At 34.0% G+C, this 14,936-nt stretch overlaps 1 protein-coding gene and 1 long non-coding RNA gene across 2 annotated transcripts; both read right to left on the bottom strand.

Annotated features, from left to right (window-relative positions):
- Positions 1-510: 510 nt before the first annotated feature.
- Positions 511-4,288, bottom strand: LOC147478381 (B-box zinc finger protein 22-like). Its single transcript, XM_086581941.1, has 3 exons — positions 3,902-4,288; positions 2,081-2,500; positions 511-1,339 (listed from the first exon to the last, which is right to left on the bottom strand). Exons 1-3 carry the CDS (start codon positions 4,085-4,087, stop codon positions 1,058-1,060), a joined length of 888 nt encoding a protein of 295 aa, XP_086438067.1. The 5' UTR covers positions 4,088-4,288; the 3' UTR covers positions 511-1,057.
- A 2,674-nt stretch (positions 4,289-6,962) lies between these two features.
- Positions 6,963-8,756, bottom strand: LOC147478382 (uncharacterized). Its single transcript, XR_015209456.1, has 2 exons — positions 7,755-8,756; positions 6,963-7,335 (listed from the first exon to the last, which is right to left on the bottom strand). It is a non-coding gene; the product is annotated as an uncharacterized LOC147478382 (long non-coding RNA).
- Between the last annotated feature and the right edge of the window lie 6,180 nt (positions 8,757-14,936).

Raw genomic sequence — 14,936 nt, forward strand, 5'->3', positions numbered from 1 at the left:
ATCACCATTTTGATGTGGTTGTCTATAAATAGGTCTAGGGTGAAATAAAATAATGGCAAGTTTAGAAAAGAAATGAACTCACTAGTAGAAGAGGAACAAATTATCAACTAAACCTCGAAATCGATCACATCTATTAAGAAACGTCTCTTCGAAAGATGGTTGATATATATGGTTCTTTTATCTATTTTTGTTCAATAGCAACGACAACATAAATTCTAAGGTGGTAGTTGTAACATTGATTAGGAGGGGGGGCAAGAAAAGCCAACGAGAGAGAAAGGGATGACGTAATAAAGAGCACGTGCTGGTGAACATCACCATGCTATCTAACGGTTTAGATGGCCGCATGTACCATAATGCCAAGAGATCGATCTTTTAAGATCGGGACTCAAATGTATTCAGTCAAGGCTAGTATGTTACCATGGTATAAAAGTGGAATGGACTGGAAGTCTGGAACACAACACATGTTACCACTAAACACCTACACAAGTCTCTGAAATTGCGTTCTCGATATCAGTAAAGCAATAAGATGGATCATTATTTTCAATAAATAAGTATTAAAAAAATAAGACAATGAAATTTGATAGATCCAAAGATACATCAATGCACAAACCAAATCACAGTTCACTTTGCCTGCCAAACACCACTTCCTTGTCTCAGTTTGTTTCTTGACATTATTCTCTAATTTAGCCATTTCATGAGCAAAAAAGGACTTGGATACATTTGTCGCAGGTATCATCGATACACTCCCTTTTGGCAAGTCAGTAAATGGCGCAGCAAACCAGAGTGTTTTCTCTACTATCACACGTCCTTCATTTGACAGTACATCACCTAAGTGCGTTAGCTATCAACAGAGACAAACAAGAGGTTACCTAGCAACTGAAAGAACCTGCATACACTCTTTAGTTATTAAAAGGAAATAAAAAAGAAGCAACTCAAAAGCCTAGACCCTGAACAGCCTATCAAGACTGCTAAGCCCAAAACTCAATACACTGAAAGAAAATACAAACTTTATACAACACTTCCAGTAAAGTATGCCCTATCCTTTTGATGTCTGCAGTCACCACCTTCGGTATTTTGAGATGGTATGGTTTGGTTGGTAACGTTGGAAGTTTTGAGGAGAGGAGCAGCATACATCAGGAACAAACACTGAATTGTCAGACGGTGAGTTTCGAGAGCTTTTTGGCCAAAAGAGTCCTGATGCTGTAGGTGGAGATGGTATCTCTGGCACTATCCATGGGACTTCAGGCACCTTAACGGAATAGTCATCCATATCAAATCTTTCATTTGCACCTTGTGACGATAAGGAAAAGTCAGAACCCCCAAGCTTTCCACTGTCGGCCTGAAAAAAAGTCACCATTGATACATCAGCAAATATATTCAGAGTCCAAAATTTATCAGCCAAGGACCTGGAAGACACTAGTGATAAATGAACACTTTGCAATCCATTAACTGATAAACTTCCAAAATTCCTACTATTAATTAAAACAATCAGAGGTTATACTTAAGATGTGAGACATGAGTAATTGTATGGTAAGACAAGCCTTGAACCCACACATTATATTGTCCCAACTGGAAATTTTCCAGCTCAGAAGTTCGAGTAGGACCACTAAATAAGGATGCTAATCCCATCACAGGTGTGCCACTTCAACAACAGAAGCAGGGCCTACACTCTGAATGGAAGAGAATGAAAAATCTGTCAAGGCATCACTATCTATGACAACGAGGCAAGAACTGTCCTTGTGCCATGGTGATAATATAGAGTATGGTCTCTAACCAAAAGTCCAAAACTATTGAAGAGCACACTGTGTCTTACTCAAAAAAGGTAAAGTTGGTTTAGGCTGTTCACCTTTGAGATGGACCTCTCGAAAGCTATGAGAGTTTTCAAATGGCCAAAGCAGGAAATGCAAATAAACTATTATTATGAATAAGCAGTTTAACATACTGGAGTAAAGAAGATTTAAGAGTGTAGGCAATATTATCCTAACTATCAGGGGAGAAGAAAACAGTATCATGATTTTTTCTATAGAGAAAACACAAAACAATGGAAAATAAAAGATTGTACTGATCAGCTAGAAGATACCTTAGAGGATCCATGTTCCATGAACCCAAAACTGTTACTAAAGTCCGTTAGTACGAGAAAGTCATCCAAGGGCCAGTCAGTAATGCTCCCAGTTGTAGTTCCCCCAGAGAATGAAAGCTTAGGTGCTGGTACGGCCCCAACTCCAACTTGACGGGATAATACTTCGTTATTTTCACCATTCTGTGACATTGAACTACTACGCACTGATTGAGAAAGTTTTTCTGCGGGTGCTCCAATAGAATTTGACATTTCCTTAGTAGATGAACCAACTGGTTCTGTGGTTTCAAGCCCCACTTTAACTCCAGTAAGCAGAAAGCGCTGATGGGAAGATACATAGGTGTTGGCAGTGTGTATGGAAACATCACATTTCCGACAGAGTAGAGCTCGATCTTCCAGACAGAAGAAGTAACCAACAGTGTCCTGCAGAGAGAAAAAATATTAGGAATTTTAGTAGCTAACAGACTCAATAGAACTCCAAATCAGTCTTTGTTTCTCCATGGCATGATGACATGCTACGGAGAAGCCTGACTTCAGGGAGGGGAGGGAGGTTGATATATCTGACAGCTAATCCAAATAAGGGGATATTCTATGATCAACAAATGCTATGCTGTGCATATCGAAATGAATGAAATAATATGATGAGCCACGGCCCTTGGTCGTCAGTATAGGTAAACCTTCATGATGAAATAAATCTGGTTGAAACATGAATTATCAGAACAAACATATCAATTCTAAAATAAATCTGATTGAAATAAAGCTTACAACTCGTGAAGAGGTAATTATTTAGGTCATGATAAGAAGGAAAAGGGATTACTGAGAGTTAATATCTAAAAAAGGTATAGTACTTGAGCAAGCGACCCCCCCACACACACACACACACACGAAGAAAGTGTGTGTAAAAGAAATAGAAACAAGACAAAAAAATTACACAAAGACATGCACATGTCATGATCTTTTTCAAAAGTACGAGACCATCAAATTATTATGAGGACCATGCTACAGACATAATTAGTTACCAGTATGCCATTTACCTAGACACAACTTATGGCCCATTAATGAAACAGCTAGGAAGTTGGTGGCAAATTTATCAAGTAGTATTGCTGCTAGCACATCCCTGGTCCTTCCATTACTCAGCAAGGTCAAAAACTAAATGTTATGTTTCCCCTATAACAGCCTACTTTGCTCTGCACATGCTTTTCTTCTGAAGCTAAACAATTGGACTAATTCACTGAATATATACTGAAAAATAAATCGCAGGATCATCTGCTTCACCTCCTTCACAATTAGCGCGCTATACTAGAAATTAATTTGCCGATCCCCTATTTGGATGACGATAACAATCAATCACACTAAAGATCGGAAGCATTCATCAGTATATGAATGAGTTCAACAAACCCAGACACAAATCAATCAACAAAGATGACAAAATCATTTTCACCTACCATTCACTATACGATCCAATGATCCATCGTCACTAAAAAATACATATAAAAAAACACACTAAATCGACTCAAACTAATACGACCTTAGAGATTCATAATTGAGATCAGTAAAACTAATTCATACCCAGAACCTTAAAATGGACTTTAATATCACCATACAGAGCAAACTCAACAAATCAAAATTTCACAAAATTATATACAGTCATCAAAAGGAATTAATAAAATACACCAAAACCAGCTCTCCAAATCAACAAACAGACACTTAAAACCTTAAAATGGACTAAATTTCACAAAAAAAAAAATACCCGTCCAATAAAACCAAAAAGCTCAATACACCAATCAACATAAAAAATAAAAAAGATAATATTTTTATTATTACCTGACAAATATCACACTTTGGCATCTGAGAAGAAGAAGAATTAGTCAACGGAACTCTTTGATGTTTACTAGCAAGTTTATTAGCAGCATGAACTTTCTCATCACATGCCCAACATAAAGCTGCTTCATCTGCACAACACAAAACATTTGCTTCTGCTGCTTCACAAACATTACACTGTATCTTCATCTTTATAACAACATGCACCACCAAAAAACAAGCAACAAATCTTGTTTCTAATCTTAAATATCAAATAAATATACTCAAAGTTTAGATCTTTGGATTTTTTTAAAGGGTTTAGCTGAAAATGAAGATGGGGAGAAAACAAAAAAAAAAAGAGGAGTCAGCTGGTTTTCTAGAAGTTGATGGGGTTTATGAACAGGTAAGGGTAGTTTGGTAAATATACAATACTTACGTTGATATTTAGCCGACAATAGATCGTGTCTATGATTAGGTGCACGTGTGTGGTTTTTCAGTGCCCGAGATTTTCGTGTCGGATTTTCGAAATTTTTAATATTTCGTGAAAGTTTGAAAATATCTTCATGCGTAAATAAATTGTACGTCCTTTTAATTTTTTGTTTTGAGGAAAAAAAGGAATTGAAGTAAATACTTGTGATTAAATTGATTGTGTTTGATCAATATAAGAAAGTTGTTGGATGGCGTCGTGCCTTGGCCCTTAGGGATCCCACTTGGGAATTATCAGGTTGTCCTTATTGCCCTACCATTAATAATTTGTTATGACCCCTAGTGCCCTACTTCTTTGAAGGAGCAAGATGGTTCTATTACTCTGCTTTCTTTTTCACTCTTGCAAATTGGGCCATTGGGATAAGAAGTAATAGACTAATAGGATTAAGATTCATGAAGACCAAGTTGTAAAGACCAAGTTGCAATGGCTTTCTTTTCAATAATTTCTACTTTCATCCCATTTGAGAATTGTTTTGGTTCTCAAGAATTGATTCTTTTTTTTCGGGCTAATCAAAACCTGATATTTGCAAGGTAGAACTGAAAGAACACATATGGACCAATTATTAACTTTTCAATTCTTTGATATTTGAGTTCAAAGAATGTGTAGATTTACTTTTAAATTGTGTAAATGTCTATTTTATCTTTAGAGATTAACAAGATATTACACCAAATGACTTAGCTCAGGATGTAATGGAAATGGGAGTGTATTTGTTTAGATGGAAATAGTTGCCCTTCTTGAGGAATAAGATGTCTACGTATGTAGTATTTTTAGATAATATTGGAATCAAACTAACATAGTTATTAAGATTTTTTTTTATAGGTGTTAATAGGACACGTGTGGTGATATGAACATAAATTTTTTTTCACATAGTAGGACAGGTGTGGTGATATGGATAGGTGTGCTGTTAGGATAAATGACATGTCTTCACAAACTGCTTATGTGCGGTCGTATGGTGATTCATGGTATTGTGTTGTTTAAGCTGGTATATAAAGAGTGTGGTTAAGAATGTATTAATGGTAGTAAAAAAAAAGTGTAGTTTTTGTGGATATCGATCGATATAATGAAAAAATAAAAATTCATATAAAAAAAATTATGGAGAACGGAATAGCTTTTCAATTTATAATCTATTATGGTTTTTAGTATTTGGAAGTGTGGTTGAGGCATGTGAGATTGAAAGAAGCTCTTGTCGGCTTATTGTTGTTCTAAATATAGTGATCTAAGATTATAGAACTGATTTACAGTTGGTTGGTTTTTGTTCAATAACTTCGATGATCTTGGTTTCATGTGTAAGATTCATCTATGTTCAGCTATCGAATTGACAGTTTAATGGACGGTTAGCTGTGGTTTTACACTTCTTTACGTACAAATGATACTGTTAGCCGTGTTAGGTAACTGAATCTTTCACACTTCCAATTTCTAAGACTCATTTTTCTGAATTCAATAGCGAAAATACATTTATGGGAACTGGGTTTATTCGAATGGAATCAAAGTATCAAACATTGATATATGAGAATGAGACGAGCTTGAACTTCTTTAGCGAAAAAAAATGAGCTTGAACTCAAAAGCTAGACCACTTGAAACAAAATTCAGGTCCTAGAATAATTGCAATATTGGTTCATTCAAGTGGATAAAGACTTGATCTGAAGTCTGGAACAATAATACAATCAGATTGGATATTGATGAATTACAGAACCTTAAATCCATGTCTCACGCACCAATCTAATGGAGGTCAGGTGGCAAACAAATACCAAATTGAAGATTTTCTCTGGCAAAAGTTTGGCCGATGCTCATTTTAATCTGACGCATAAACCAAAATAGCTAAGCATAGTGTCATACCATTGTGAATTTGATTTTAGCTAGAGTCTAAGGTTCAAAATATCCACATCATTTTTTGCACATTGGGTACGTACGATAAAAACCAAAACATATCAGCTATGTCTTCATCGGCATTTTTGATATTCTAGATTGTTATTGTTGTTACGACTTACGAAATTCCATCTTCGCAAATAGTTCCAAGAACGTTGTGACTTCAGCAAAACTTACGTTATTTCGCCGACTCAAATTAAGTCTTAAGCAGATTTTCTTTTCGGTGATTGATAGCTGCAGTTGTCCAAAGAGTTGTCCAAAACTTATTGCAGTCATTAAAAAAAAATGTTGATTACGACGAAACTCTTTATAAACGTCATTACTTGCGTACATTGCAGTCAGAATCTTGAGAAATAAGCTTATTTGTGGTGGAGATCGATCGATGGCACTATAGTAGTATAGTGTACCTTTGATTTTGATTTTCATGAATCTTCTCGAGTCACTAAATGATATCCGAATTTGAACTCGTACCACTGCGAAAGGGACCATAAGTTGCATATCTGGTGATCTGGAGCTTCTACGTCAACATCCTTTGAGGGTCGGTCATTTTTCTCTGTCGTAGGCTAAAACAGGTTGAGCCCACTAATCATATATGTGGTCAAATCGGATACTAGCTAGACAAAATATGTAGGAGAAAATCTATATGGTTTGCCAATCGGACTCACTAATCATTTGCTTCTTTTAGTGTGTATGTGCGTTATTTGAGTGTAGTAGTTGCAAGCCTGCGCGTAATGACTGGAAATAAAAGCTCCACCTAAATATCTACATATATAGTGGAAGTACATAACACGAACACTTGAATTTGGTAAACCTTACAAAATTCATGTATTCTTATTGTGAGGAATAAAAAAAAGTCCAAGCATTACTGTTGCTGCTCAAGTCTTTTCTTGATGATGTAGTCTTCCAACAGTGACCGTAAGAACGCCATCTTTGACATCTGTGTGAATGTCATCAACATTAGCATCACTTGCAAGACTGAAGTGGTTCCAAAAGTGGCGGTATGACCAATGTACTTCACCCTGATTATTCTCATATTTCTTATTGTCACCCTTAATTCTCAAAATTCCCTTATCTGTTTCAACCGTCACGTCTTCTTTATGGAAGCCTAACAATATGAAGATCGATCAGTTCAAATCATCAAAACATTTACTATTAACAACTACTTTATTTTTCTTTTTTTTCGTTCTGGATCTTTAAGTACCAAGCACAATCACATTAAGATAAAAGGTGTGGTGTATAAATAAGTGAATTTCGAGAAAAAATGTTGTTTACAGAGACAATGCTGTGTTGTAGGCAACAGTTGTCTTGGTAATAAGTGTAGACTGAGTACCAACGTTTTTATCAAGGATGATGCATATTATATTTAAAATTTGTGCTGAGTTTATACAGAGCCATTTAATTAGCACCTATCCATGTATAGCATGAGTTTATTTTTGTGAGCCTACATTGACAAAAAAGAGGTGGTGATTTTGTGCAAATTAAGTAAAATGACAATTAGAAATGATTAACAAGAGGATTCTTTACCAGGGATTTGTAGAGTGTATACATAAGCATTTGGAGTCTCAGTGCATCTATATTCTACATGTGATTCAACAACTTCATCATTCATGATTGTATCGCTAGCACCATTCGTACGTGCGTGTGTGTGTACTTCCCATGGATGTGTGGAGTCATGGAAACATACCACATGTAGAGGGGGTTCTAGAGCAACGACAATGCACAACCATAAGATTAGCTCCCCTGTCACCTTCATATTGATATGTACTTATCTCTAGGACTCGAGGTACCAAATTCCGGTTAAGGTGAATTCTTCGTTTAGGAATTATTGTCAAACTTTAAGGTGTATGAAAGACGAGCAAAGAAAGACTAGAACAAGAGGAGAGTTGAAGGGATAGATACGAGTCAGTTATATAGAGGCACTGAAAAGAGTATGGCAGTGGTTACTCCACAATGGAAAGTGTCCGGAGCACTACGTAGGTCGGTTGGATTCTCCACTAGTTTGTGCTGTTTACACTTCATCCTTAACTGGTTGACTTCGGGTGACCAAATAAGGTGCAAAGGTTGGATTTGGTAATAGTAGATCTCCTTCATTTGGGATCGTTGAGAATATATCACCCTTACCTTGACCGACAACTTTCCGGTCCAGTTTACGTTGGGGATTTTGGAGGACATAGTATTATTTATTTATTTATTTCAATAAATTATTAAGGCGATATAGTTGGGATGTTTTAAGGCCTAAAAAAAGGCTACAGCAATACAGCACAGTGTTTTGGAATTGGGGGCTCAGTAGCTCACAGACTTACAGTTGTGTTTATTTGATATAAATAAAGCAAAGGATTGCAGCGCAACTGATTTATAATATTGTAGGGGGACGCAAGAGCCTTCAATGAGAGCGTACAACTCACAAACGACAGGGAAGTAGGGCTTGATCTATGTTATCCTTAGATATATACTAGCTACTGTGCACGTGGTACCCACGTGGGATTCACAATTTTTTTTTTAAAGCTTATAAATATTAAATTACTATTTTACCCCTAAAAAATTAAAAAAATAATTTAAAAAAATGTGAAATGACCAAAATGTCCCTACTTCCACACACATTCACTATTCACTCGACTCCTCCTTTTTCTATATATCCTTAGATATATATTATAGTTATACTCTCTTGGCTCTATTTTTCAAAACTTTACATAGTCTCCAATTTTTTGTAAACTCTATAATTATGGAAAAAAAAATGAATTCCAAATTTTTAGATATCCTTAGATATATATTATAGGTGTACTCTCTTGGTTATATTTTTTGAGCGTTCACAGAGTCTCTAATATTTGTAAAACTCTTTGGCTAATTACGAAAAAGTTGGAGACAAATAAGATAAAATTAGACAAATAAGGAATTTTCAACTTTGGGCTGGATGCTTATACTCTTTTTATTTCCTTGATTTTCAAGATGGTTAAGTTGTCAAAATTAAGAGCGTATCTCCTTTTTTTTTTTACCAAGGCAAGCAGCAAAATACTTTTCAAGACCAAAAGAGATATGTTTTAAGCTAGGGTATCCTATGTTTAATCCCTTCTATGTTAGAGAATATGATTTGAATGAACTCGATCATATAACTATATAATCTTCATCAATAGATTTAAGAGAAGACATGTCCCACAACAAAAGTAGTAAGTAAGAATTTTTATGCATGCCCTTCTGCTAAAACGACCCTTAGTCCCGTAAAATAGACTATACATGTACATGAATTAATATTGGAGATTTAGCAAAATAATAATAATACTGGAGGAGAAAAAAAAATCTTCTACTGACAATTTGATTACCAAGATATTAAATCACGACAACAATAAACGTTCTACAGTAGTACTCTTATGGAAAACATGTTGAAATGTACATATGCCTACATGGGATGATGAAAAGCCCTATTTGATATACAAAATACAAATTATGGTTCAAGAGGCCGGTGACGATTCATCGTCTGCATTTTCAATCTCTGTGGTTTCTACACTCTTCTCTTCCACAATAAATCCATCCCTGAACCTATCGTAGTTTGTTTGCTCATCTGACTTCCAAGGACGTTCCCCCAGTACTCTAATCATGTCCTCTTGATGTAAAACCTCCTTCTCCAACAATAGCTCAGCAATCTGAACCACATGCTCTTTATGCTCGCTCCTTTATTAGCCTACATCAATAAGAAACCACTGAAACAGAAAATTTCACCGAAGAACTCTTATGAAGTTTTCAATCCTCTTTAGTTTTCTTTAAAGGGAGATGGTTGATTTGGCTGATTACTTCTACACGACCATTGACTTTTCCGGATTTCGCATTGGCTGATTGCTTTTATGAAATAATGTTTATCACAGAGATAGGATTTGGTTGAATTTTATGAGTAATCACCTTCTTAAATGTTCCATGTGCTTATTAAAAATAGCCATTCTGAACGTATCCTACAACCATTGAGCTCCAAGAAATCACATCTCGGTACGTAGTATCTTCGAAGACAAAAGCAACATATTGAATTGAATAACATTTTGTGTAAACAGATAGAAGAGCATTTCTAATCCTTCTTTCAGGATCCAATATGTTCCTATAGGAGTAGCCATAGATTTTTGTATCATTTCTTTACAATTATCAAGCTACACTAAAGATATTGATGGCAGGGAGGACACTTACTAAGGTTACGACATTCGGCTTCAAGCCCAGATCCAACATGTCAATGAAAATTCTCACGACATCACTAGACATAGTATATTGAGCAAGAGAAGAAACAACCCCACTATATGTAACTACATCTGCGTATATTGTATATTGTATGCTATCCTAAAAAAAACCGTTATGAGCATAGTTATAAATTAGAGCATTCCACGCGTTATTTTCTCTTCGGGCTTGAGATTTTTAGCACTATATGTTGGTATTCTCCTCTTATAGAATTGAAGGCATCACAAGTACACATAATTTGGTTATAAACTTCAGTTAATAGTGAAAATGATTCATGTTTGTCATCTTTATCGCTGGCCATGCATGACTTTATATTTGATGGGATTTGCTTGCTATGGTTTGAATAGATTTAATGATAGTTTTAGATATCTAAATAGGGCTAACAATATATTGTCAAAGTTAGAATCAGAACCCGCCCTTGACTTGCTTCAGCATGAGCTAGCAGCTTAAATGAATACCACAACTTCAATTATTGCAAGTAGCGAGCTTAGTGTGCATGATAGGAAATTAGCCGACGCTATTGAATAATAAAAACACATGTTTAGGTTGCATTGTTGATTAATAAGGAGGTTTTGCCACATTGTTTGTAGGCATTGGAAATATATAAAGCTCAATAAGGAGATGATGATTCAGTTGAGGTTGTCTATTTAGGCGTCTTTTTAAAGTTGTATATAAGAATTGAGGAAACGATAAAGCTTTGGAGAATCAACTGTCTCAAAAGGTATTTAAGATTTAGGGACTGAGTGCTAATGTGCAGAAGTTGACATTGTTAAGTTGGGGAGGTTTTTATGACGCAATTTGTATAATTCTTATTAGCAAAACACATGAGAAGAGTATGGCTAGAGTCTAGAGCTATGACACTTATTGCTATTTTAGAGTCCCTCTATAACCACAAAAAGTTTCGAGCTTCTAAGAAGTGTCTTACAAAGGGGTTTGATTTATTTTGAGTGTTTACTTACAAGGTTTTAATCATACTAAGATTTGTGCCGCGAGACATTGAACTAACCTAAAAAAAATAATTAAGTTAAAATTAGAAAATGGGTAACTAATATCAAAGAATAATTAACTGAAAATTGGAAACTGGATGCAACTACATTGAAATAACCTTTAAAAAAAAATTAATGGAAAATTGGAAACTGGATGCAAATGCATTGAACTATGTAACCTCAAAGAATAATTAACATAAAATCGTAAACTGGATATGGAATTGCAGTGAACCTCAAAAAATAATTAATGAGAAATTGGAAATTGTATGTAAATGCATTGAACTAACCTAAACTAACCTCAAATAATAATTAATGGGAAATCGGAAACTGGATGCAAATGCATTGAACTAACCTAATTAACGGGAAATCGGAAACTGAATGCAAATACAACAAACTAACCTCAAAAAATAATTAACGGGAAATCAGAAACTGGATGCAACTGCATTGAACTAACCTAATTAATGAAAAATTGGAAACTGGATGCAAACGCAACAAACTAACCTCGGAGAACAATTAACGGGAAATCGAAAATTGTAAGCAAACTCATTGAACTAACGTCAAAGAATACTTAACAAAAAATCGAAAACTTGAAGCAACTACATTTAACTAATCTCGAAAAATAATTAACAGGAATTCGAAATTTATAAGCAAATGCATTAAATTAACCTCAAAAAATAATTAAACGGAAATCGGAAACTGGATGCCATTGTATTAAACTAACCTCAAAATATTACTCACAGGAAATCAGAAATTGGATGCAACTGCATTGAACTAACTTCAAATAATATTTATCGGGCAATCGAAAACTTGATGCAAATGCATTTAACTAACCTCAAAAAATAATTAACGTGAAATCAGAAACTGGATGCAAATGCATTGAACTAATATCTAAAAATAATTAATTGGAAATCGGGTTCAATCTGGTCGCAAATGTATTGAACTAACCTCAAAGAATAATTAAAGGGAATCAGTAATTGGATGAAACTAACATTATTATTATTATTTTTGCATGGAACTAACCTCGAATAATAATTAACGAGAAATCGAAAACTAGATACAAATGCATTGAACCAACCACAAAGAATATAGAACGGGATATTCAAAACTGAATGTAACTGCATTGAACCAACCTCAAATAATAAATAACGGAAAATCTAAAACTAGATACAAATGCACTGAACTAAGCTCAAAAAATAATTAACGAAAAATTGGTTTGGATGTAAATGCATTGAACTAACCTCAAAGAATAATAAATGGAAAATCGAAAACTGGATGTAAGTGCATCAAACTAACCTCAAAGAAAGTTGAAAATTGGATGCAAATCCATTGAACTAAACTCGAAAAATCTCAAATAATTAACGGGATGTAAATGCATTGACTTAACCTCAAAAAATAATTAACGGGAAATAAAAAATTGGATGAAATTGCATGGAACTAACCTTTTTTTTTCTTTGCATAGAACTAACCCCAATGAATAATTAACGTGAAATCAGAAACTGGATACAAATGCATCGAACTAACCACAAATAGCAATTAACGAGAAATCGGAAACTGGATGCAAATGCATTGACCTAATCTCAAATAATAATTAATAGGACATCAGAAACTGAATGCAAGTGTATTGAACTAACCTTAGATAATAATAATTAACCTATAAATCATGACTATATGCAAATGCATTAAACTAACCTTAAAACGAGAAATCGGATACTGGATGCAAACACAACGAACTAACCTAAAAGAATAATTAACGGGAAATCAGAAACCTGATATAAATGGAACGAACAAACCTCAAAAAATAATTAATGAGAAATCGAAAACGGAATACTAATGCGTTAAACTAACCACAAAGAATAATTAATTAACGGGAAATTGAAAACTAGATACAAATACATTTAACTAACCTCAAATAATGGTTAACAGAAAATCAAAAACTGAGTGCAAATTCTTTGAATTAACCCGAAAGAATAATTAAAGGAAATCCGGAAACTCGATGCAACTGCACTAAACTAACATAAAAAACAATTAACGGAAAATTGAAAACCGGATGCAAGTATGCAACTGCATTGAACTAATCTCAAAAAATAATCAATGGGAAATCTGAAACTAGATACAATTGCGTTTAGGTAAACTCAAATAATAATCAACATGAAATCAGAAACTGTATGTAATTGCATTGACCTAACTCTCAAAGAATAACTAATGAGAAATCAAGAACTGGAAGAAATTGCATTAAACTAACCTAAAGAAAATCACCGGGAATTCTCAGAAATTAGATGCAAATGCATTAAATGAACTAACCCTATTTATTTATTTATTATTATTTTTTGCATGGAACTAACCTCAAAGAATAGTTAATGTGAAGTAAAAAACTGGATGCAAATGCATCGAACTAATCTCAAAGAATAATTAACGTGAAATCGAAAACTGGAGGCAAATGCATTGAACTAACTGAAAATAATAATTAAAGAGAAATCGAAAACTGGATGCAACTGCATTGAACTAACTCAAAGTATAATTAAGGGGAAATTAGAATGGATGCAAATGCATTGAACTAACCTCAATGAATAATTAACGGGAAATCTAAAAATTGGATACAATTGCGTTGAACTAACCTAAAAACATAGTTGTATTATATGTAGTTGGAATGTTCAACAAATATAATTTTGTATTTAAAATAGTGTTTATCATATATATCTATTTTCGTATGATTGGGAATGACTTGGTATTTAAGTAGCTTAAGTATGATCTTTGCCTTATTGGACATTCTAACAAAAATTTAATCAAATTTCTATTATGTAACAACAAATAGAAGTCGAAAGATTTTAGCAAAGTTGTGCTCTATCTTTTTATAGAGCATGGGGTTTTCACGTTACAAGAAATTTGGATGTGTGATCAATATAACATTTATATATCTTATAACTGTGCATAGTTACAAATATTTTTCATAATAATTTAAGAATAATTTAATATAGTGGCACCTGTTCGTAGGACGGGTTCAAAAGCTAGTTTATATATTATAGCTCTACCCTCTTGGCTCTATTTTTTGAGCATTCACAGAGTCTCCAATATTTGTAAAACTCTTTGGCTAATTACGAAAAAGTAAGAGACTAATATAGAAAATCAGACAATTGACAATCACATAGACTCCAGTTTTTTCTAAACTCTATTACTAATTACAAAAAAAATATGATATAAAAAAGGAAACAATCCCATCTAGAGTTTCATAGATTCTCCAACTTTTCCTAAATATTATAGCTAATTACGAAAAAAATAGAAGACAAAAAAACTAAATTGCTAAAAATAATAGTTTCCACCGAAAATGATTTTCTTAAAACTCTTACGCCACAAATAATAGTTTCCACACTAATCTTAGGTGAAGTTTAACATAATAAAATTTCTTTCTAGAAAAAGACAATGAAATAACGAATGAAAAAATGAATTGAGTTGTCTGAATATTTACTTTATACATTTGTTAATCTCACATGTGACTGGGACAAAATAAAAT

This window comes from Coptis chinensis, chromosome 9 (assembly GCF_015680905.1).
Source record: "Coptis chinensis isolate HL-2020 chromosome 9, ASM1568090v1, whole genome shotgun sequence".
Taxonomy (NCBI): Eukaryota; Viridiplantae; Streptophyta; class Magnoliopsida; order Ranunculales; family Ranunculaceae; genus Coptis; species Coptis chinensis.

Coding starts and splice junctions, on each gene's coding strand:
- LOC147478381 (XM_086581941.1), bottom strand. CDS start 4,087: ATGAAGATACAGTGTAATGTTTGTGAAGCAGCAGAAGCAAATGTTTTG. Junction 2,501..3,901: donor CAAAGTGTGATATTTGTCAG/GTAATAATAAAA, acceptor TTCTCTCTGCAG/GACACTGTTGGTTACTTCTT. Junction 1,340..2,080: donor TGGAACATGGATCCTCTAAG/GTATCTTCTAGC, acceptor ACTTTTTTTCAG/GCCGACAGTGGAAAGCTTGG.